General features: G+C 39.5%; 1 protein-coding gene across 11 annotated transcripts in view; it reads left to right on the plus strand.

Moving 5' to 3' along the window:
• TENM2 (teneurin transmembrane protein 2) overlaps window positions 1-23,875 on the plus strand; it is a 691,595-nt gene that overhangs the window by 575,986 nt on the left and 91,734 nt on the right. For 6 of the 11 annotated variants that reach the window (XM_062629179.1, XM_062629178.1, XM_062629185.1 and 3 more), the window contains 3 exons: window positions 3,477-3,672; window positions 6,505-6,606; window positions 10,472-10,504. In XM_062629179.1, the coding sequence (XP_062485163.1) occupies window positions 3,477-3,672; window positions 6,505-6,606; window positions 10,472-10,504 (331 nt within the window). The remainder of the gene's footprint in view (window positions 1-3,476; window positions 3,673-6,504; window positions 6,607-10,471; window positions 10,505-23,875) is intronic. The other 5 variants (XM_062629180.1, XM_062629181.1, XM_062629182.1 and 2 more) reach the window with 1 other exon arrangement.

Below are 23,875 nucleotides of genomic sequence, written 5' to 3' on the forward strand. Positions count from 1 at the left end.
GAATGGAGAAATGATAAAAGCAAATTGCCCAGAAAGAACTTAGTATGAGATTTAGGTTTGTAAATAAAGGTATGCAGTAGGGTTTTGGTATGCTGTGTATTAAAAATAAACCAACTTATTGAGAATGTGAGTTGAAATTTCATTAGAAATACAGGCTGGCAAGTCACTGCTTCTATGGAGCTTTAATCATAGTAAATACTCCCCACTGCAAAACTGATCTCTGAAGATGTAGTCATTTGGAATTTCTGGTGCATTTTGTTTCTGAGCAGCTTTTGGCATTTTTGTGTGACTTTTGGCACGAAGCCCTGAAATATAAAGGATCATTAAAAGAAAAAAAGTCAGTGAAAGTTCAGAATTACTTCAGAGGTTCAGTTGGGTTTGACAGATCCATTCCCCAATTCATGTGACTTAGTAGTCTCTTCCTTAGCAGTTGTGTTAGATTAAAATCTCTACAGTTGCTTCCTAATGATCATGAAAGTGCTTTCATTCTTTTCCCAGATAGTTCTTCTATGCATAATTGTCAACAAGTAGCTTTAAAGCAAGAGTGATATCTTCAGCACAACATTATAGTCTGTAGTTAATCATGCAGCTGGTAAATCAGAAAATTAACAGGGCCTCAAGAAGCAAACTAATGATCTAGAGAACCATGTGAAGAAATCTTACCCAGTTATGAATTCACAGCACCATCTCGGTGACCCTTTAGTCAGGGCATTCAGATTTTGGAGTACCTGGTACTTGCTGACACATTAAGATTTGTACACCCAGGAAACCACCAGCAGATACATTCTCTTCCTTCTTTTTCCTCAGCACTGAGGAATCCAAAGAGGGATAAAAATGTATTGTTATGTCCTGTATCAGTTTGCACCAGTACTTTACCGTTCATAAAGTTATTCAGGTTTAGTCATTTTGCCTTTGCCTGAGCTTGAAATAGTTCTTCATAGTTGAATTAAAGAGGGGCAAAAGCAGTCATAACTTTACCAAAGTTAAAATTGTAGCCTTATGGGAGGTCATGCCAAGGGACCTGCTCTCACTCGGTCACACCCCATCATTGTGAAAAGAGATTCTGTAGCTAAAACTACTTCAAACTGTTTCAGCCTGAATACTCTTCCCCTTCGATCTTGCCAACTGCTGAGCTTTCTCTACTATATGAGTTAGAATCAGCATCAAACAGAGGGGAGGCAGAGGAACCTGCCAGCACAAGCAGAGACGAACAGCATGTTGCCAGTGAGAAATGTCAGCTTTTATTGCTACTTCCTTAGTTGACCCTTTGTGAACAATTGTTCCGAAGAGCAAGATTTCTTTTTCCCAAGATGTTGCCCGAGTAATAACATTTCCCAAGGAGGTGATGAGTCTGTCCTTAACCTCTGACTGTTAGACGATGGGTTTTAGCAATATTTCCAGATGTCATTGATTTAAGAGATATAGATGTGTGTGTGTTTGGCACCTCTGATACTCTGAAAGTGACTGACATGCCAGAATTCTCTAAATCTCTGGTCTACATTGGCTTAAATGTACTAACTTACCTGATTTACCTTCTCCTGAAATAATCCTTTGGGGGGAAAAAGAAAAGGCTCAGGTGGATGGCAATCTGATATTAACAGTTCAGTGACAGTTTCTATTCCACCTCTCCTACTCTCTCCCACAATTAAAGGCAAAGGAAAGAGTGGATAATGCTCTCACAATAGCTTTCAATATTAGTAGACCTGGGCTCAAATTCCTACCCTGCCATGGATTTCCTTTGTGGTTGCATATTGGTGTCAGTTCCACATGTTTAACTGGAAGGTAATGGTACTTCCATACTTTTCCCTTTGTTGTAAGGCTGAGTGTATCAAGGACTCTACACTGCTCGTATATAACTGCTACAGATTTTCAAGTAGAAAGGTCAGCTTTCATACCCCAGTTTTGGAGAGATGTGTAGCATGGCACTTAGTGTTAGATCAGTTCATTTGCCTGTCTCTTCTACTAGAAGGGAGAATCTTCACTATTTTATTGCATATTGTATGTTATTTACTAGAACTCACTGTTAATGAGTAGAATGCAGTGCACAGAACAGCCCTCTGTGGATGTTTAGTCTGTTTAGGATGCAAGATTACAGTTTTCTATTTCAACTGAAAGCAAGTGAAGGTGTATGTTTTCCCATAGCTGTCGCAAGCACAGACTGTATGTGCTAGAGGGAAATGCAATGAAACTACTGGCAAGCAAGCAAGCACATGCTATTACTGTATTTTATTGAACACATACATCTTTCTTTAGACATGTCTATCTCTCTCTATCTACTCCTACATAGATAAATGTGTCTAAAACAAGATGTGTTTTCATGGGGGACTTGTTATACAACTATCAAAAAATTAGATATATCTTTTTTGTTGTTTCCTTAAGGGCTTCCCTTAGATAGGAACTATGAGAGCTAGTAAGTCGAGCATTAGCATCAGCTTGAGGGCTTCAGGATCACAGACATCAAAAACAGACAAAAAGCCTATTAGGACAGCTAGTCCAGCTGCTTTGTTATGCAGTTATTGCCTGTTGTAGATTAACCAATATTTCTTCCAGTCCTGTTTAATTGTGTGGTGCGGTGGCATCTCCGCTGGGAGGCTATTTACTGAGCTTAATAGATGGGATGCTTATCTGACATTCATCTTAAATTTCTTTCTTTTTTTAGTTTCATGCCATTAATGGTGCCATTCCTCTTATGTTCTAAATAATCACTTACTCTGTTTGATCCCTTTTCCAAAGATTAATGTAATGTTCTACCTTACTTGGAAGCCATCCAACCAGAACTTCTCAATTTTCCTTAATATAAGTTCAATTCTTTCAGCCACTTGATTTGTGTTATTCCTTTCCATGCTCCCTCTGGTTTTTGTATCCTACTTGTTCCACATACAAACTCAGGTAAGCAGCTCCTACTCTGTGATGTAAGCTTGTACAGTGTCTTTTAATAAGGTGCTAACATTAGACACATTTCTTGTTTGGGCTGTTGCTGTTTGTTTTGACGTTCTGGGGGCTTCCATTCAATTGTATGTCTGGAGCTACATCCAAGAATTCTATTCCTCTTGCAGCAAGAATTTATTGTAGTAATTGCTTAGAAAAATGTATATCTCATAGGGTGAAGGTTTTCAGTGTTGAAAGCTGTGTAGGAACCTAAAATTTGATGGATCATATCACTGATTTCCATTTCTTTTTCAAAACCCAACCTGTCAAGAAATACCATTTGTACAGATTTTGATCACGTATGCAGAGCAAAGATGCATGACTCTATGGCACTGTTTAAGAAAGACAAGAGTCACAGAATCTCTGTGTGTGCCAATGTTGACTAGTACGTATTAGTTTCGTGTTGACGTATCTTCCAGAAATACCACTTTCTGGCCAGGTAGAAGAGGAAATATGGTGTGAGATGTTGAGCTGACAGGTCTGTTTGTTTGGGGGTTTGTTTGTTTGTTCTTTTTCTTTCCCCCACCCCCTGTTTTTTCCTGCTGCAGTACGATTTCATGGAACGCTTGGATGGGAAAGAGAAATGGAGTGTGGTGGAGTCCCCACGGGAACGTCGAAGTATTCAGACCCTTGTTCAGAATGAGGCTGTGTTTGTTCAATACTTGGATGTGGGTTTGTGGCACCTGGCATTTTACAATGATGGCAAGGACAAAGAAGTGGTCTCTTTCAGTACAGTTATTTTGGGTAGGTGTCTCCACAATCTGAACATTGTTCCTCTCTGTTTATACTTTGCCTTAATTAAAGCCATAATACTTTGTTGTGGTCTTCAGTATTAGTCCTATTTATCCTTATGTTATGGGGTTGTTTGGTTTTTTTTTCTCAATACTATGTCAAAAGGTCTGCAGTGTGGTGCTGATCTGAATTTGCTTATTTCTCTTTTAAGATTTTAGCATTCCCATAGATCTTGAGTTAAGTTGTGGAAAGCAAGGCTCACATCTAAGTTCAGTCTGAGTTGAAGCATTCCCCAGTTAATATTCTTCTCCTTTATCTATGTTATACTTCCTGTTTGCTTCTCTGGAGAAGCTTCTTTATCTGGAATAAAGAGTATTCTTTATTATGGAAGAGGATCTATCAGGAGAGCTGTTTAATCATAGTAGAAAGACAGCACAACAAACTGACACCTGCGAATGAGGTTATTGTTTGCAGAGATTAATTGAGAATGTTAGCTGTATGCTGATTTACAGCTTACTACTCACTACCTACCAAATAGTAGGTCATATCCTCAACATGGTAGAATCAAGAGCAGAAGAACATCTAGCCTATGATCTAGCCTATGACCTGCAGTTTGTTAAAAAAGTAGGGTTACATTTAGCTGAAAATCAAACCAAGTCTAAGTTCTTCCAGGTTTCTTAGAAGGTTTATTGAACTTTGAAGCACTTAATGAACTTTGCTGAATATCTTGTCACAGTGGCATAAAAATTCTGTCATAGTCTCTGTGTTACTCTGTCCTGGCTGGTGAAGTGTTAAAGGCGCTAGATTGTCTAAAATTGTAATACCTGTTAGTTTAGGGGAAGAGAAACTGCAAAAAGTCCAAGTGAGTTTTTAAGCTTGGTGGGAAAAGGTTGGAGGTCTTTTGCAGTCTTACCTGAGTACTGATGTGAAGCTTATATTTTTTTCTTTTACATTAGTATAAAATTCAGTTTGTTGGCTTAAGACCCAAAGGGTACTGGAGGACAGCCAATACTCTGTCATTAAGCATGAATCTAATTTTTTCTGTTAACCTCAGTTGAGGTGAAAACATTCTTCCATAGCTTACATCTGGTTATGTAAGAGCTAGTAGGTGCTATGCATGTGGATATATATATATATCTGCATATTTGCCTATACAAGACTTTGTCTGCTTCTTCAAAACCAACAAGAACATTTGTGCTTGTATCCTGTTACACACCTATTGTGCTTAGAAAACCTTCACATATGATAAGCTGTCCTTAAAAGAGTTGCCTGGCCTAGGCTACAGCTTTTGAGAGCATCAAAGGTCTAATAGTCAGGTAGACTACTTGATAGTGCAATAATAGTAATTGGGCTGAAATGTAGAGAAAAGTATAGTGGTTTATCCAGTTCAGAGGTTCTCCTGCGCACACCTAGTATCAGACATTTCATTATCAAAGGATCTGAGACACCTGCAAGTTTCTCTGATGTGGAAGAGGAGAGAGAATAACAGAAATGGTGTTAACACCCAGGGAATACTAAATTTACCATTATTTTGAATACACAGAAAATGCTTTTCTGTGCCATGAAGCAAAATAATGAAAATAATCTGTAGACAAGCGTCTTGATGAGACAAGTTGATATCTTTGAGCATTACATTTCAGGGTTTTTTTCCATTGTTTATATAAATTGTTTCAAGTGGCCAAGTATATGACTTCTCTGAACATTTAGTTTGCAGTGGTTTTACTTAGTGTCCTGCAACTGTGAAACTAGAATTAAAACTGTGCTTGAATCTTTCTCCTCTTTTCAGTTTAACTTGACAGAAAAATACTTTGTGTGGTTCTGTTAGTTCCAAATCCAAAATTCATTTTCTGTGTTGTGCAGCTGCCATTTGTTTAGTGTCTGGAACTGACAGAGCCATTTAGTTTGGGACCACAGGTCCCACAACAACAGGGAGTAAGAGTGAAGAATAACACCATTCCAGTTAGAGTTTTGTTCCAATAATTCAGTGTTGAAAATAAGCTGCACTGAAATGCAACAGCTTTCAAATGAAAGTGATTTTAAAAATTAATTTCAAAATTGGAATTTTATTTCTAGGTTCTGTGATGTGAAGTAGTGTGTGTACTATCCAAATAGCAACAGAAATTGTGGAGAAGAAGTATTTTGGTACAGCTGGTGTGCTGATTTCTCAGATTATTGAAGTCATCAACACTTCAGTCACTCACTTCAACTCTGGTGTTAAACCTTGTCTGATGTTTTTACAGACCTTTTCTTCATCCTGTTGGAAGGCAACTTGCACCTTTTTTATTCATTTTTTTAAGGATAAAGAATATTTTCTGGAGCAAAAGAGCTCCTGTTTGTCATGTTCAGTATATATTTCTGTCAGCTTAATTAATGAGGCTTTAAATGTCTGTAGAAGGAAGGGAAGATATACTCCTTGGGATAATCAGTTTCACATGGAAGAGTGGTTGCGCAAGTTCCAAGTCTAGTTGCAAAAGGGAGATTGTTGATTTTCCTGATGAAGCATTATGTTTGCTAGATAACATGAATTCAGACATAGCTGTAGAGGTTTTAAGAGCCAATCTTGTCTACCTGTTGGAACAGAGGACTTGAGCATTATTAGACTACTTCGAGTTCTAATAGTGCCCAGAGACTTCATATATGACTAGTGTATCATTAGACCTCTGCACTTACTCATGCTGCCATAAAACTTGATACCTTTCTGCCGCATCTGAACTTTGTGGTGTTAATATTGTTAGCAGTTGTTCTCCTAAGTATTGAAGACAAAATAAACTAAAGAAAAATCAAGTGAAGAATCTGTAGCCTAAATGGGAACCAGCTAATGTGCCTGTGATGCTTGTATTTCAGATTCAGTGCAAGACTGCCCACGTCACTGTCATGGGAATGGCGAGTGTGTATCAGGTGTCTGTCACTGCTTTCCAGGATTTCATGGAGCAGATTGTGCTAAAGGTATCATTGTCCCTGTGTTTACAAATAACCACAGTGTGTGTCTGTGATGTATGGATCTTCAGTGGCTGCTAGTTAGCATGGGTCCAAGCTAGATTCAAATAGATCAATATGCATTTTTTTCCTTAGATCTCTTAGTTAAATATGATTCAGTGGTAGTATTGCTACATTGCCACTGAGGTTCCACAGCTACAGATCTTTTTGTGTCAAAGGTAGTAGACAGAAATGGCTGAAAAGATTTATTTTCTGCAAAACTGGATGAATTATCAATGCTTTCAGATAATCCTTAACTGTTCTGCAACAGAAGACTTGATTATCTTCATTGGTAGCATGTAGTGTATTTTCTGGCTTGGCTGAGCCTTACTTCCAATACATAGCGTCTTTCTTGCATATACAATTACTCTTTGACCAAAGGAAGGTCACTCTTTTTAGGAAAAGAAGTAGGACCTGATAAAGTCTTAAAATAGGCTTTTTCTTAAATGTTGATTGTAGATTTTAGCAAGTAAACCTAGGAGACGCATAATTATAAAGGATTAAACAGAAATCTAAAAGCCATCTATGGATTGGCTGTATGTATTTACTAAGTTTTTCTGAGAGTTTGGGATAGCAGTCACAGGGAAAAGATTCATAAAGGAGGACCTCTTTAGTTTATACAGCTAGTAGCACATATGTTGTCTAAATTCAATGACTACTTGTATTCCCTGCTGTTTCTGAGCAGTCAGAACATTTTACAATTTACTTCCTTCTTAGTGTAAGATTTAGGCATACTATCAGTAGCATAAGCTTATAATTATTTTCCACAGGGATAGGGTTGTTAGTGTTCAAAGGGGGAAAGCCTACTGTTTGAAAGCTTTTTGACAGGCCTCGAAGGGTCTTAGCAATGTGCTCATTTCTTCTTAGATTCCTGACCCAGTCCTGAGGACAATTTGTTGTGCCCCACCTCTTTCACTGGTGTAGCAGGGTGGCATCCAGCACACCCATGTGTGTCTACAGAATACTCCTTCAATAGCTGTTATAGTAGTACTGGAAGGAGTAATTTCCATTTTGTGTCTCCATGTTTGGCTCTTGAAGGTGCCCCAGTATCAATATATATATATATATATATATATATATATAAGAAAAGACCCCAAGGGCCTTGGAAAGCTAATGATGTTATTTCAGTACTAGCCCTACTCATTTTAAAGAAGGCTTCAACTAGCTTGCATGTTGTTTGATTACCTGAGAAATTAAAGCACTTTGGCAAATCTATAGACGAGATATTTGTATATTACAAAGTAAATGGTATGATAATGTGTGCTATAAATACACAGTGACAGCTATATGCATTTCTGTGGTGTTAACCTGTGAAAGTATGCATGCAGTGACTGTGTGCTTCAGTGCCACCCTCCACACATCCATGGCCATTAAATCAAGCCATTTGCATTTTGAGTTGTGGATCAGCCCTGCACTGTGTACTGAACCTCTATGTAACACTGTATTCTATGTTAATGCTAGAAAGTACTTGTTCAGGCTGTGTCAGATAAGTAGCTTTTTTGTAGGGTACTTGTCAGACTGTATCTGCCAGGCTTCTCCTGCCCCTCAGTACTTTCCCTCTGCTTCCTGCCTTGTCCTTTCTGTGTTGTCTCTTTCTCCTCAAAAGCAGAAATGGTTTCTTGGAAGCTTCTTTCAACTCTTTTACTGTTTTCTTGTCAGACATCATGGTATTTCTAAAGAACAAAGAAGCTTGAAAAGCTACATAAACTGATGAAAAAGCTGTGTTGACAGAATTCTTGTGCAGCTACGTGCTTGCACAGGAACACATCCTTACACTATGAGACATACCCAGAAGGGTACTGCTGAACTGGGTGCCAGGGCTGTATGCCTCACCCATTTCACAGAACTGTCAGGCCTCTTCTAATGTCCACAGATTTTTCTGCTTATTTGAATGCAGGTTATATGTGAGAGCAGTTTCAGAAGACAGAAATCGGAATTGGCTGCATAGCAAAACACAGTAAAATGAGAGAGAGAATTAAATATTTTCCGGAATGCTCTATGTATGGACACATGTTTAATATACATTTACCATAATGTTACAGTTATATTTAAGCTGTCACAAGTCTTTCCATCTGACTTTTTTTAATTATTATTTCCCTAACAACACATCTTTCACTGTCTCAGTTCTCCACTATAAAATAATTTGAGGCAAGACTTAAATAGACTAATGTGGAGAAAATGTGCACAAGTTCCTCAGACAGCTTTTAGAACTTGATTCATGCAGTAACACAGCAGTACAAGAGCTTCACATAGGGTGAAACCCAGGTTTGATAGGTATGAAGCATGATCTTTTATAGCAGTGAGTCTCCTGTTACAGGGCTGCTCTTGAGGGCATCAGGAGCAATGAATCTTGCAAAAAGTTCCCTGCAAGCTTATTGCAGACAGTGTGCAGGTACTCCCCCTGCTATTCCACTCCATTCATGTAGTTCTAAAAGATAAAAATGAAGGAAATCTATAAAAGACAGCTCAGATTTGACTTCTGATCCATTAGTTCCAGGAAAATACCATGAAAATTACTAGAGATGAACTTTTGGACCAATCCACAGGCTGAAATAAGTTTTCATACCCTGATTGAAGTGAAAGAAATTTCACCCTCTCAAACACTCTTGCAGAATACTGGGAGGGTTTATTTCTCACCCTTATCTGTGGAAATAGCTTATTCTCAGGTAGCCAATATCAACAGATTTATTCCATCCTTGCTCAGGCAAGATTGCCTGTGAAATCATTTGGAGTTTAACCTAATTAAGAATTCCATCATGCACACACAGAGGTAATCGTACATTTTAATCTCATGTGGATAAAACATGGCACATAAAGAAAAAGAAAGTCTGATAATCCAAAGATAATGCAGTGGGTGGAGATGTATCCTGATAAAGAAAAAGTGTACAGTTAAAGCCAGTGGAAGATTTGCTGTAAATTGAACTGCACCATGAGTAACCTCCTGTCCACGATTATCTGTAGGAGTTACTGATAAGAAGAGGTGCTATGGCCAAGGATCGACTGAAGAATCAGACATGCAGCTATGATTATGTTATTTTGGTGTGTTGTCCCTTTTTTATATTCATCTCTATTTTCCTGCAACCTCTATGGCATAACCACCCAAGTATATCAAGATGTCCTTCTTAGTGTTCCCACTGTTAATGTCTAATAATAGTTTGGTCTTTCAGCTGCCAAGTTCTGTGGTAAATCTGCAAGCAGGCATCCTTTGTCATGTCCTGCTTTTCCCCATCTGTAGGGTTCAGTGTTACAATGAGTTGGGTTCCTAGAAGTGACTCAGAGTTGGCTACAATTTCATCCTATCTCATAATGTATTTGAAAGGCATGCAACTCTTCCACTCCTTTAACAAAGATACTGTCTGACACTGATTTGCAAATGTGCTCAGAGCCTCCTTCAATTTCACATTTTAAAATACTGGGATTTGCATCATGAGGATATTTAGCTAATCGGAAAAGGTGAAGCAATGCACCATCGCATGGGATTTCTGCATTGACATGATGAGCAGAGCCTGTTAAGAGATGGTATCTCATTTGTAACAGAAGGAAAAAAATTGAGTCAAGTCAGATGCCACGAACTTGCCATTTAACAGATAACTTTCTGTTGATTATGCAATGTAATAAGAAACATGTTTAATATTTGAATCTAAATGGATTGAAGGTTTTGGGGTTTTTTAAACCAAAAATTTGTGCCATGTTTGATCAGTTGACTTTTTAATCTGATTTTTAAAGCTCTTAATTATTCAGATTTATGTTATTCGCAGTTTCTTTTCCTGTTCTCCTTGTGTGGGTTTTTCATTCTTTTATTTTCATTCTGTTTGTTTTTGGCTTACTGGCAAAGGACGGCGCCACTTTAATAAGTATAAAAAGAAGGGTAGGTTTTTTCAAATTTCTTTTTCTTTCTTTTGCAACATCTATTTAGTTTGACATAGTTACTAAGCTGTAAAGTGTAGTCTATATATTTTTGAATTTATTCTAATGGATTTGCTGTTTCTGATGATTGCCCGCAGCACAATAAGAGTTCCTACCACTGCCATTTCCTTTGTTATGTGTGTGCTGTTAATCTCTGCATAAAACTGTAAAAAGCTGACAATTATTAGGTAAGTAAGGTATAATTGCTAGAAGTAGCAACTCTTGCTTTTTCTCAGTTGTTATTCAAATTTCAGTTGTTTGGGACTCTTCTTGCTCAGAGGTTATTCAGAGCCTTATTGCTTGGGCAGTGGTGCATAAAATAATGGGTTTTAGCCCATTGAATATTCTGTTTGAAACTATTCTCTTAGTGCCATGTCCAGAATGCTCCCAGTGGCATAAGATGTTCTGGGAGTGATTCCAATGGGGAAAATATGAATTTTGGAGTGCATCTTGCCAAATGATTCAGTATTCAGTTCATTGCTGTAGAGTGTATGGTCCATGTGAATGAATGGTGTCCAACATATGGTGGTAATGTATAGGAGATAATATTTCCTCTGTCTGTTACTAAGGAAGACAATATTTGCCTTTATAACTTGGCTGGAAATTTTAAGAACTGAAAATAGTGCAAGCAGACTGAAGCTCACTGGAGTTTGAAGGGAAAGGTGAGAGCTGATACTGAATAGCCTTTCTCCTTTGCCTGTCCTGCACATGTTTGTAGCCTGACAGAAGCGATGGGACCCGTGGTGAGGCAGTACTTAGGGTCTTCTGTGACACAGTCAAACTGGTGAATGTGTCTTGTACTATTCAGGTGACTCACTACAAATTTGTGCAATAACTGATTATAGATGAGACAAGTGAAGTATGTTGGATTAAAGTACCCCAAGCAGATTGGTTTGGCAGACAAAAGGAACAATAGTACAGGAAAAATGCCATCTCTATGGTATTATAGAGATCGTCGTGAGTAATAGTACTTGTTAAAGCTAATCTGTCGTGCTTAGTGCTTCACAAGCAAAACAAGTAAGTAAAGCCAGCGCCTACCTCCAGGAATTTACCATGTCAATACAAGCTGAAGGGGAATGAATGGGAGCCAGCTGACAGTTGTAGAGATAAAAGGGAAAAAATGTGTCATAAACACACTAGCAGTGTGAATGTTGTCGGTTTTGGGGAACACCGTGGTTAAAGGCGGTTTTGAAGAGGGATAATGGGGCAGATAGATAACATCACGTGGGTGATGGAGGGCAAATGGGGCCTCCAGAGGAGACAGAGCATAGAAAAGTGCTCTTCTAAAAAGCACTTTTCCAATTTGACTTTCAAAATCATTGTAAATCACAGAGAGGCTGAAGTCATAATTCTGGCAGTGAGCAGTCTGGGGTAAAGCTGTTCTGTAAATGAAGTTACAGCATGAAGCTCATGTTCCATGTGACAAGAGGAAAGGACCTGAAACAGGACTGAGAAAGAAGAGCCCCATTTGACGGATGGATTAACAGATTAACAACATGATTTTTGCAGCACTGTTGCTCACAGACAAAATTGAAGAAGGCTGAATTTATCAATGCTGGAGAAAAAGGTGCTGATCTAATGTAGGTTTGATTTCCTGAAAGCTAGAGTAATAATTGTGACATGCAATGAAGAAGAAGTCTGTAAGACTTTGTCAAAGCCTGAATGTGAGGTGAGGAAACAGATGAGTCAGAAATAACATCCTGATTTTGAACCTTAACGATAGGTAGAATAATGGTATTGACCACTGTGATAGAGCAAGAATGCAGGGGAGGGCTGAGAAGTAGTGGAGTAGGGGGAAAACAGAAATAAGAGAAATAACAACTTCATCGGCAAGCACTTCATGTGTTCATAATCATAGCATGTCTCATCACACTGTACTCAAAAACAAAAAAGGATTTTAAAAGTGTGCTTTTCTTTGGAAATGCTGCATTCATGACTTGTCACCCACACATAGCTACATACTTCCTTGCAGTTGACAAAATTCAGCATGTTCAGCTTCTCTCTTAGTATGTCTTTCTGGGTGGGTTTGGTTTTGGGGCTGGTGTGTTTATGTGTGTATGTGTGCCAACTTATGGATGCGCTGCAGCAGCAGCACAGCCCTGGCTTGTCACTCAAATCTTCTCTCACAGTGGGTAGAAGCGTCATCTTGCTACATGAACAGACAGGGCTGTCTTTGGCAGTGTTCCTCTCCATCAGTCCCCACCTCTCAGACTTAGTACCTCAACATGCCATTGTTATAAATTTTCTTCTTCTTTTCCCAGCCTGATATTGTATTAGCAGACATTTCTCATTTCTGGCAAACCGATCATGTTCTCACTTGCCTTCCACTGAGTTCTGTGTACAGGGCAGTGTTTGCCTGTCTGCCCTCAGTTTGCTTAGTTTTATGGAACTGCAGTACACTCTGAATAAGGTTTTGCACTATCAAGTGTGCCTAAAATAATTGCAGGATAAATAAATGGACATGTAACCTGTTTTGACAATGATTGACAGTCACTGTTGTCCATCAGCTGCTAGCTTGCCTGCATGAAATGAGATAATAGCTTTGATCCAGTGTCAGGTAGACAAGTAAAGCCAACACAAAATCCACCACTCTAATTGGCAATTTAAACAGGAGCCAAGAACTGAGAGGGTCACAGGCTGAATTCTTTCTGATTGTTAGTGGTGATGGCTCCAAAAGGGTCTCCAACCGCACAGCCAGGAGTGCGACAAGGAACAGGATACAGGAACCATCATTTCTAGTCTGCAGCTTTCCTCATCAATCCCATGAACTGTGGGAGATTAGAGATAAAAACAGGGGACTGAAGAGTCTGGACTCCAGAATTCTGCAGCAGACACCTTGTTAAATTTCTGTTACAATAAGTCGTTCAGCACCCAACATTTCGTTGCTCTTTAAAAACACGTACGTTGTAGGTGAAATGTGAAGTTTAGCAGATGTTAGCAAGGTGCGTGCTATTAGTAACAGGCTGGTAACATAAAAGTACTCAGAACACTCTCTAGCCTGGCTGCGCGGGTGCTTCATATCCTCTGCATTCTTTGTAAGGGAATATTTATAAAGTTGAAATAAAGACCAAGGAGCTACTATTAACATTGTGAATACTTGAAAAAAACAGGCTTTAAAAATACGGATTTCAGCAAGCTAAATATGATCTTCTCATTGTTGTTAATGCTTGTATAGCTTCTGTTGATTCCAGAATTGAATTCAGGGTTATAAAGAATTTATCTACAGAAAGCTTGTCCTGAATCACTGCAAGTAGGGATGCTCGTGTTGTTTAGAAGCATTTCTCTCTTTTCCTTTGTTACAGTTGTGCCCTTACAAGGCAGCAAAAATGTTTTAGAATTTTTTAAAGATATTTATTTTATGTTGTTAAATATACTAGATGTATCTACCACAGCAACTTCATGAGTTTTCTATATTAAAACACCAGCAAACACACAGCCACATTTGTGCTACTGGATCGCATTGCCCTTTCATGTGTTTCTAAATTCATGTTGCAGTGTATGAACTTAACATTATGTATGACTCCTTTTCTCAAAGAGCTTTCAGAGTAGTGTTTCTGCTGAGAAGGTAGACTTATTTCTGTAGGAGAACGCTAAAAGCTAGAAGTATTAAGAAAAAAAATGGGGAATGCCAAGGAATCCTGCCCAAGTTTGTGGCCTTCTATGATGGGGGTATGGAACTGATGGACAGGGGTAGAGCAGTTGATGGCATCTACCTGGACTTGTGCAAAGCATTTGACACTGTCCCACATGACATCCTTGTCTCTAAATTGGAGAGACATCAATTTGATGGATGGAGCACTGGGTGGATAAAGAACTGGCTGGATGGCCGCACACAAAGAGTTGTGGTCAATGGCTCAAAGTCCATCTGGAGAGCAGTAACGAGTGGTGTCCCTCAGGGATCAGTGTTGGGACCAGTCTTGTTCAACATCTTCGTCGCCGCCATGGACAGTGGGATTGAGTGCGCCCTCAGCAAGTTTGCCGATGACACCGAGCTGTGTGGTTCGGTTGAGGCCCTGGAGGGAAGGAATGCCATCCAGAGGGACCTCGACACGCTTGTGAGGTGGGCTGATGCCAACCTCATGGAGTTTAACCATGCCAAGTGCAAGGTCCTACACCTGGGTGGGAGCAATCCCAGGCACAGCTACAGGTTGGGCAGAGAAGAGATTCAGAGCAGCCCTGAGGAGAAGGACTTGGGGGTGTTGGTGGATGAGAAAATGAACATGAGCCGGCTTCAGTGTGCGCTCGCAGCCCAGAAAGCAACCGTATCCTGGGCTGCATCAAAAGGAGCGTGACCAGCAGGTCGAAGGAGGTGATCCTGCCCCTCTACTCTGCTCTTGTGAGACCTCACCTGGAGCATTGTGTGCAGTTCTGGTGTCCTCAACATAAAAAGGACATGGAACTGTTGGAACAAGTCCAGAGGAGGCCACGAGGATGATCAGGGGCTGAAGCACCTCCTGTATGAAGACAGGCTGAGAAAGTTGGGGCTGTTCAGCCTGGAGAAGAGAAGGCTGCGTGGAGACCTCATAGCAGCCTTCCAGTATCTGAAGGGAGCCTATAGGGATGCTGGGGATGGACTCTTCATTAGGGACTGTAGTGATAGGACAAGGGGTAATGGGTTAAAATTTAAACAGGGGAAGTTTAGATTGGATATAAGGAGGAAATTCTTTACTGTAGGGGTGCTGAGGCACTGGAATGGGTTGCCCAAGGAAGTTATGAATTCTCCATCCCTGGCAGCGGTCAAGGCCAGGTTGGACAGAGCCTTGGGTGAGATGGTTTAGTGTGAGGTGTTCCTGCCCATGGCAGGGGAGTTGGAACTGGATGATCTTAAGGTCCTTTCCAACTCTAACTATTCTATGATTCTGTGAATTCAGTAATGATGGAGGAAGGAAATAGCTGAGAAAAAATTACTAATGCTACTGCTGGTCAAAACGTGATAGGTGAAAAGAAGTCCCTGATTTCAGTGTACCCTGGTGCATCTTTAGCTGATCATTCATTACCCAACTTGTAGAAATTTGTTGGTCAGAAACCAAAGACAGAGGCACAGGTAGAACTGTAGCCAAGGCCTACAGGTTGCAACCAATATTTATTGGCTTAGTATAATAAGGAAGTTTGTGTTGCTTGTGTCAAAGTTGGAAAGCATGTGAAAACACAGTAAAATCTTATTAATAGATATTTCTTCAATCGAATTATAGTAATATTTTCATACTTATTAAAAGCTGGGTGCATTCATTTAATCTCTCAAGTTACTTTCAAAGCCTGCTCTATTATGTTATTTCACTTTATCTTTCTTCCCTTCTTATACATGTGCAGCAACAGCACATCTATTTGCACAAATGTTTTCTGTTTCAATAGGTTTTCAATAAATAGCATATTTCAAAAGGTTCCCAGTGCAGCAAGGAGGTGGACATGCATACAAATACATGCAGGACACAAACCATTGAGCTGCTTAGTTTCTGGCAAGCCAAAAATCTTTCTTTCAATCTTATAATACTTCCATTGGTGGCTAAGAATCTCCCTGCTCTGACTGTAGTCTGCTGAGCTGAATTGTGCTCACTGTGATGTGTGCTTTGTAATTTGTTTTTGTGTTTAATTGGTTAGCTCATTTAATTGTGTTGCAATCTACATTTTGTTTTTAGTTTGCACTGTCTCCATGGATTTGTACTGGTATTTCTTTATTTCATTAAGTTCTAAGAGATTGTCTTTGCAGTTGTTTTGGGATCATCTTGGAGTCCTTGTGGTGATTCATTGAAACAGCTATGATTAAGTAGTATTGTAAATCACGTAATAGAAATACAGCTGTTAGAGATCCTTAGACATTTGCCATCCCTGAATAATAGAAACAGCCTTGAATCACTGCTTCAGATTTCCGCATGCATGACTTTTTTCATATCTACATTATATCTAGATTTGAACCTGTAATTTAGATCTTTTCCTACACTTAGACCCTATTTGGGTGAGATTAAATTCAGTTAGCTGCCTTCTCATACAAACAAAAAATATTTCTAATTCAAATGTAGAAAAATGTTTAAACATCTGCAGCCAACGTGGAACTGTGCAATTCATCATGTTATAATTTAAATCTTTTCTGGTAAATTTAATACAGCAAATAGTAGTAACTAAAATGAAACCTAAGTAGTCTGAGTTCTAAATACCCTGAATACTGTAGCTTGTGAGTGCAGTCCTACATCTACTGCATTGTTATTTAGCCAGAACTAAACCATTACCAGGGAAGTAATAGTTTTTTTACACCATTCACTGGGAATAGTATAAAATCTTACCAAAAACATATTTCATTTTTTCATTTCTTTTTCTGGATGCATAAATAACTTCATGCTTTTAATGCTTCTATGTTGTGAATCACAACACATGTTTGGAAGGATAATTCTGGTATTTGGTGTTTGTCCTTACTGCTGATTTTTGTGAGCTTGAAGCATCAGCTCTTTGATTCCTCACTGGCTTTTTCCTCCAAGACAGCTATTGAAACCTGTGAAATAGCCTAGTTTTCCCTTTCTCCTCAGTTTTTGTAGTGATGAAGTTATCAAGGCATACAAATGAAGATCTATAGCCTCATCTATGACAGTAGTGGATTTCAACATCTGTTTATTTCCATCTGTTGGTAGAAAGTAGAATTTATTTCTCTGCATGTTCTTGTAATTGTATCAACCTTACTGCTTATATCTAAAACAGGGATTTCACAATTTCCCTTCAGTCCCATGTATCATGCAGAGTTGAAAAGAATTCCCCCCACCCTTTTTTTGATTTTTTATGTCTTCATTTTCAAAGGCACAAGTTAGACGGCAAACTGATCAGTCACATTCTCCTATGGTGACCCAGAACTGGTGCAAGGTAACTTCCATCTCCTTGAATGCACTGATGCCTATGAAAAAGAAATTGAACTGTGCTGCTCTTTCACGATGTAGTCAATAGGGAGGCCCCTAACCAGATTGCCTGCAAATCACGCTACCATATTTCAAATTATCTTAGTGTACTGCTTGGAGAGCTACAATCTTTCCTTTAATGTAGGTAGTGAAAGTTGCAGACCTTCTCTAATAGTAGAGAGGGAGCAAAAGGGCTGATGGAGTGTCAAGTCCTGAATGTACCAGTAAGAAAAAGTCCTCAAGACGTTTGAAGCCTGGCACTGCTAGCTGATTTTTCAAGTGTCTAGCTGAGCTCAGATGTCCACTTTCCTCTCTGTCTCCAAAGTGTAGTTTGGTTTATACCACTTTCTTTATGTTCAGCTGTGGGTCTTCCGGCAAGACAGTACAGTGGCTTCTTCCTCTTCCCCTGAGGACTCCAGTGTGTTTAGAGAACCGATATTCAGATCGTTGTTGATGGTTAGCTAGATTGTCTGAACTCATCTTCACACTGGCAGTAATAGAGCTTCAGCCCTTTCAGTCCACCACTAAATCAGTTCTAATATGTCTTGACATTTGCTTAATTTTTATTTTCCCTATTCTTGCAGACTGCATTATTGTTATTGAAAATAACGGTATATTTGTGAAGCGAAATTTTCTTGTACAAGTGACCAACCCCAAGGAGATCATTTTAAGAATCTGCTGTGGTTCTGTAAATTGCTGCTAGATAGATTGTGTGGGAAGACATATTCATATTTCTTACATAGATTTTTTGGTAACAGCCATAAGCAAAGCAGTTATCTAATAGAAATAGATCCTTTGCAGAATGGTAGAGGAGGGAATAGCAAGTGTCTTTTTGACAGATAAGGTTACACTGGGGGCAATGAGAAAAACTATGATCCTTTTGATAAATTTTGGCCAAAGCAAAAGTTTGCTGACTCTTCAGAAGAATGTAAATATTCAGTGTGCAATTAATGCTGTGCACTCACTTCTATGAGAAATCTTGCTGTTATTTTTGGAGAACTGCTTAAGTACTTATCGATTGAGAACTTCAGTAACACCCCAAATGGAGACATCCCCATATCTCTACAGGTATTGTAAATGAATTGAATTAATCATAGGCTTAAAAGTCTCTAGTGATCTTCGTTAACTTTCCTGGGTTTAATTAAAACATCTGTGCGCTTTTAATTTATCGATTCATCCAACTCATATGTCATGTTTTTAACACACCCCAGCATGCTCTGCATCATTTTTAACCCGATTTCCACTTAACTAAAGCAATTAAATTCACCCTGGATTAATTAAAGCATCCATACTTTAGTGCTTAAGTCAGCGTGTGCTGCTTTCCCCAAATGGTTTCTGAATGTCAGAGATTTGACACACCTGATGGGTTTTTTGTCCTTCTGGAAATTCTTCTGTGAATCTCTTTCTTGCTTACTAATGTGCAGTTCGACAGAGCTAGACAAGGGAGCCTGGTAAGGAGCACGGGTGGGCTACTGAAGGAAGGATTGCAGGGCGTGACTGCTGTGAAAGGCTGTACATGTCTAAATACTGGCCTGATGCCTACAAGAGTAAAGTAACACTACTGGTAAATAATTCAAATTATTTGCGTAGTCAAACAGTTTCATGGGGTAACAAATAAAGCATATGTCAGTGACTGTTACTCGTAGCTGTTCATTCTTCTGCTTCGGGGTGAACTTCTGCAAGGTGACTTGGAAGAGCACAAGCTCTTAGAGCAACCTAACAGATGTTCTAGATCCTTCTGTTCATAAGGAGATTTCAGCCTGGCCAAAGTTAGTGGTCTCTGAAGAGCAGGCAGTCTAGTCAGCCAGGGCTTTGGTATACTACTATAGTAGGATTCAGCACTAGCATCAGTAAAATATGTCTTCACTTGCTTACATCTTCATCTAATTTCTCCATTAAAGAGAAATTACTATTTGTAGGCTAAACATTACATATGCATCACCGAGATAAAGACCAAACAGAAAAACGCCAGAACAGTGTGAACCTACTTATACTTTTTTAGGTATTTGGAAGAAGGCAATTGTAGGTGACATTGGGTTTGGATCATTCCTGTGTCTCTATTCCATTTTGGAGCTGACCTGGAATGCATTTATTGGTTTCAGGATAGACTGTCATAAACAGTATTCCATTATCTTTATATACTGGCAAAATCAAGCATAATCTCTCAGCAGTAGCAACTTAATCTCTGCTAAAAGGAAGTCCAAGTGTGGGCTACTACAGAGTCTGAATTAATGATCCCCTAGAGGAACTGCACCCAGAAGGTTCACTGGTAACTACTAAGGTTCATTGGTAAGAAGTTTGACCTACATCTGTCTTCAGTACAATTTGTGGTGTCAGTGAAACAAAGAACAACTTGATGGTAGTGTTGTTTTCATTTTTTTTTAATATAACTGGGAATTTGTGCAACTCTCTCCAGAGAGTTTGTCAAAACTGCCCAATCTGTAGGTCCAGAGAATTTGTGAGACACAACTGTTAAGTGTTAATATGGTTGTATTAAAGACTTGAAAAACATTTAGTCTGTTTGGTGACATCCCCCACACTAGGGCTGACTTGCAGTAATGAGGTTAGGGAAGAATTGTTTGGGCAAAACCAGATTCAAAAACTTTGGAAATCATTCTTGATGAAAAGACTCAAAATATGTCCATGTGTTTGGAAGCAGAACTAAGGTTTTGTGTGACTCCAAGGAAACTTTGTATAAACCTCAACAAGTGCTATGCATGATATTATCAGTGCATATTCTCTGCTACTGGATCGTAGTAGTTACAATAGACCAATTAGACATACAAGCATGTGACCACACATACAGAACAGTGATACTTATGCAGTTGTGTAGGTGTGTGTGCTGCCAGGCACATTCCTTTTAATCTGTGTTCTTAAGCAAAAGCTTCAAGACCGAAACTCACTTCTTCCTCCTAAACAGGACCATCTACAGATAAAAATTGTCTTTGTTTCTCTTAGATCTGACAAAGTTCTGTACAGATCCACAAGCATTGAACATATCTTACATGGGAGTATAAATAGTGTCTTTTCAGAACGTTTTAATGGTTTTGTTTTTTCTGAATATGTGTGTTTGTACAGAGGTGATATTACAGAAATAAAGCTGTAATGGCTCAGACCCAGATTCCATTCTGTTCCATTCCAGGATTTCAGCCCTGGTGGTGGCATGCAGCAGATAGTGAGGAAAAGTAAAACTTGTACCCATCTTTGGTGCTTCTCCAGTAAAGTCTTTGATTCTAGACATAACTTGTGTTAGGACTCCCTGCTGTAGATGATGTCTCTTGTTATAGTAGACTTTGTAGATTCCCCAAATTTGTCTAATTACGTGTTCAGGCAGGGTATGTTCTTCCATGGGTTTTAACTTTTCCGATGATCTTGTTAAAATTGATTGATGGAACAGTTAGCAATACTTAAAGGGCAACCAGGATTACCTGCTTGACCACTTTAGATGGTGTCTAAATGCTCTGTTAGGAGAGCCTTAAACCTGCACTTCAACACTCAGTCCTAATTTTCTTTACTGTTTACATTATGAATAGGCAGAAAAAGTCATCTTTTATGCACACTAACTTGCGGTAAGAAGAATCTAGTTTATAAGAAAGATGAGGGTTTACAAGCATTATGGACACAGCCATTCTGGTCCTTACTCAAACAGTACCCCAGCAGGCTTGAAGCAATTTTGTCCATTCAGTTCAGTGACTCCCCTCACCAACCTGCCATGAGCATCTCACCACAATATTCTGTGGTACAGATGTTGTAAAGTTTTGACTTGATATGGGGTGACTCCTGACAGTCTGTGTGGGCTCTGAATAAGCCTGTAGATAGCACAAAGGAAGCTAACCTTCTTATGCCCCATTTGAAAATTTACATTTGGAGGTAAAATTGAGCTGCTTGCAAAATAAGAGCAATATAAGCATTGTGACCTGGTCCAGGACAGGCAGGCATTGCAGATGCAAGTTCAGAAACCTTTCAAATCTGCATATTTTTGTGCCCAGAAACTCAAATAACTTTCAAGAGAAGTATACCAGTTTGTCTATTTTATGAAGAGGAACTGAAAAAAGTCTGCAGTAGAGAACCAACAGCCTAGATCCTAGTAGTACAGGACTCTCTCTGCACCAGGGTAATGTTTGCTCTACAGCAAGAGGAACCAAGCCTGAAGTCTGTCTTCAAATCCTGTTTGGAACTTCAAGTAGCAGGGGAAGGTCTCTCAACCAAGCAGCTGTGTAACTAAACCAAGTTCTGCAACCGCCTCCAAGAGTTTGACTCCTCAGATATCCTTTACTGGTTTCTTGCCATGCTCTAGAAGAACACCTCTGGTGAGTATGTACGTGTGAAAACCGTAAGGGTGGGTGAAAGGAGTGTGTACACAGACTGCAGCTGGGATACCTATGTGTCGAGCATCACTGGGCAAATGGTGGCTTTTGATGCCAGACCATTTGGGCATTATCCCTTACCATTTCCCCTCCTAGTCCATGTGTAACAGGCTGTTATCAAATCACCTTTTCTCATGCAGCAGGGAATATTAACATTACTCTGAAATAACTATCCAAAGACAGACAGACAACTTTTAGAGGGATGTTTGGGTGATCTTTCCCACTTAATTCATGCTCCTACATGTGTGCAGCCTACAGGACTTAAAGGTCTGTAGTATTCACTGGTCAGCTGAGACCTGTGTTAAGAGCATTGTCTGTTTTGTTCAAGTATCAGTAAGGGCAGAATCACATCACCAAAACCACATTTAGGGTTTTTGCTTATTCAAACTTCACCCAGGAGATATACACTTGTTCTTAACTTGCTTTAGTGTTGCCGTAACTACTCCTGAAGACATCTATCAACTTTTTGGCAGTGCTGGTGTGTGATACACGGTTGTCTTTGTGCAACCTCTCTACCCACAGAAATGAGATGGAGCTTGATTGTTCCATTACTTCAAGCGATCTTTCTTCATTCCTTCTACAGACTTTTAACAGTCAGTTCTGTCCTGGAGTAGGGGCCATCTGCTTCACACAGGGAAAATAAGCAGTCAGGAACCCCAGATGACTCAGTTGTTTGCACATTAACTGAAACCACCTGGATACAAAATTAGAGTGGGCTGGTTTGTGTCTCACCCTGCAGCAATAAGGTCTGATGAATAAGCATAGCAGACCTCTTTTAGATGAGCTGCTCTGTTTTCTATGGAAGAGCAGCTTGATTCTGTTACTCACTGAAGACAGCCTATAAACCCATAGCAGAAAGATTAATGAAGAACAGTAGCTTGCCAGCTTCTTTTAACCTATACTTGCTTGCGTTCTTGCTTCTATGTTTCTTCTGCAGTCCTAGTGATAGTCTTGGGAATACCAAAATCTGACTGAGAACCTCTGTCATTTTTCTTATTCTAAAAGTGGTATTGCTGTTACGTAGCTTGTAGAATAACCCCCGGTAGAGGATTGTAGATTAAACTTTGTGGCTTTAGGTTGCAAGTGTGTTAACATTTACTGCGTTCATTTCATCCCAGAGGTTAAATGACAGGTTCTTTCATTTGTCCAAAGTCAGTTCTGGTGTCATATCTTGGCAATGCATACTGCAGTGGCAGACTACTGAAGGCAGCAGATTACTGTTCAACCTACATACAAGCTTCACAAGGACTGAACAGATTTATGAACCATAGCAAGACCTCTGACCTGGGAGAAGCATGAAGAGAGGAATGAACATGGCTTCCAGCTTTACTTAAATTCCTAAAGCACTATAGCAGAGTAAAGGAACACTGAAAAAACCTACTGTGGGAGCTGTTTAGCCCGAGAGCCAGCACCATCTAGTAAATCCTTCTGCTGTGCCAGTCTCTGGTGTTCCAGAAACTGAACCCAGCAAATGCAAATCAAAAGTGGGAGCTAAGAATGGCTATCCTATAGACAAGTTCCAGATAACAAACATACATATCTGTTAGCTGGACCACAATTGCTGACTGCTTAATGAGACTTAGGGGCAAGGCAAGGAGAGCAGCTATCTTACAGCAGGTGGTTGGCACTGTATTATCTAGCTAGGTCTAGGCTGGTCATGTCAAAGTTGCTTGGGCTTTTTTGCTTTTGGTTTTATATTTATTTTAATAATGGATTTATTTCTGCTCAGTCCCTCTTTCAGGGGGCTGTGATGTTCAAATAGAGTTACTGCTTTTGTCTGAGTTTTAACTCCAGAGGAGAGGTTTGCAGAACAGGGGTTCTTTCAGGAGTTGAGTGCCATATTGACCTGTAAAGCAACAAAGCAAAAAAAGCTATTTCTCATTTGTATCCAGCTTGTGAGTGAGCTCTAGCTTTTTGTCTTTATAGCTACTTGAACAAATGTTGTTTGAAGAAACAGTCTACAGTCTACTGATTCAGTTAGCTTTCTTGGGACCTTCTCTTTCTATGCAGCTTTATGACAGTATGGTGAGGAAGTTTATAGGCAAAAGCAAGTCATATGCTGGCTTGTCCCGGTGCACTCGGAGAATC

Source organism: Pezoporus occidentalis, unplaced genomic scaffold, assembly GCF_034315485.1.
Source record: "Pezoporus occidentalis ecotype Australia unplaced genomic scaffold, CSIRO_AGI_Poc_V1 ctg33, whole genome shotgun sequence".
Lineage (NCBI taxonomy): Eukaryota > Metazoa > Chordata > Aves > Psittaciformes > Psittacidae > Pezoporus > Pezoporus occidentalis.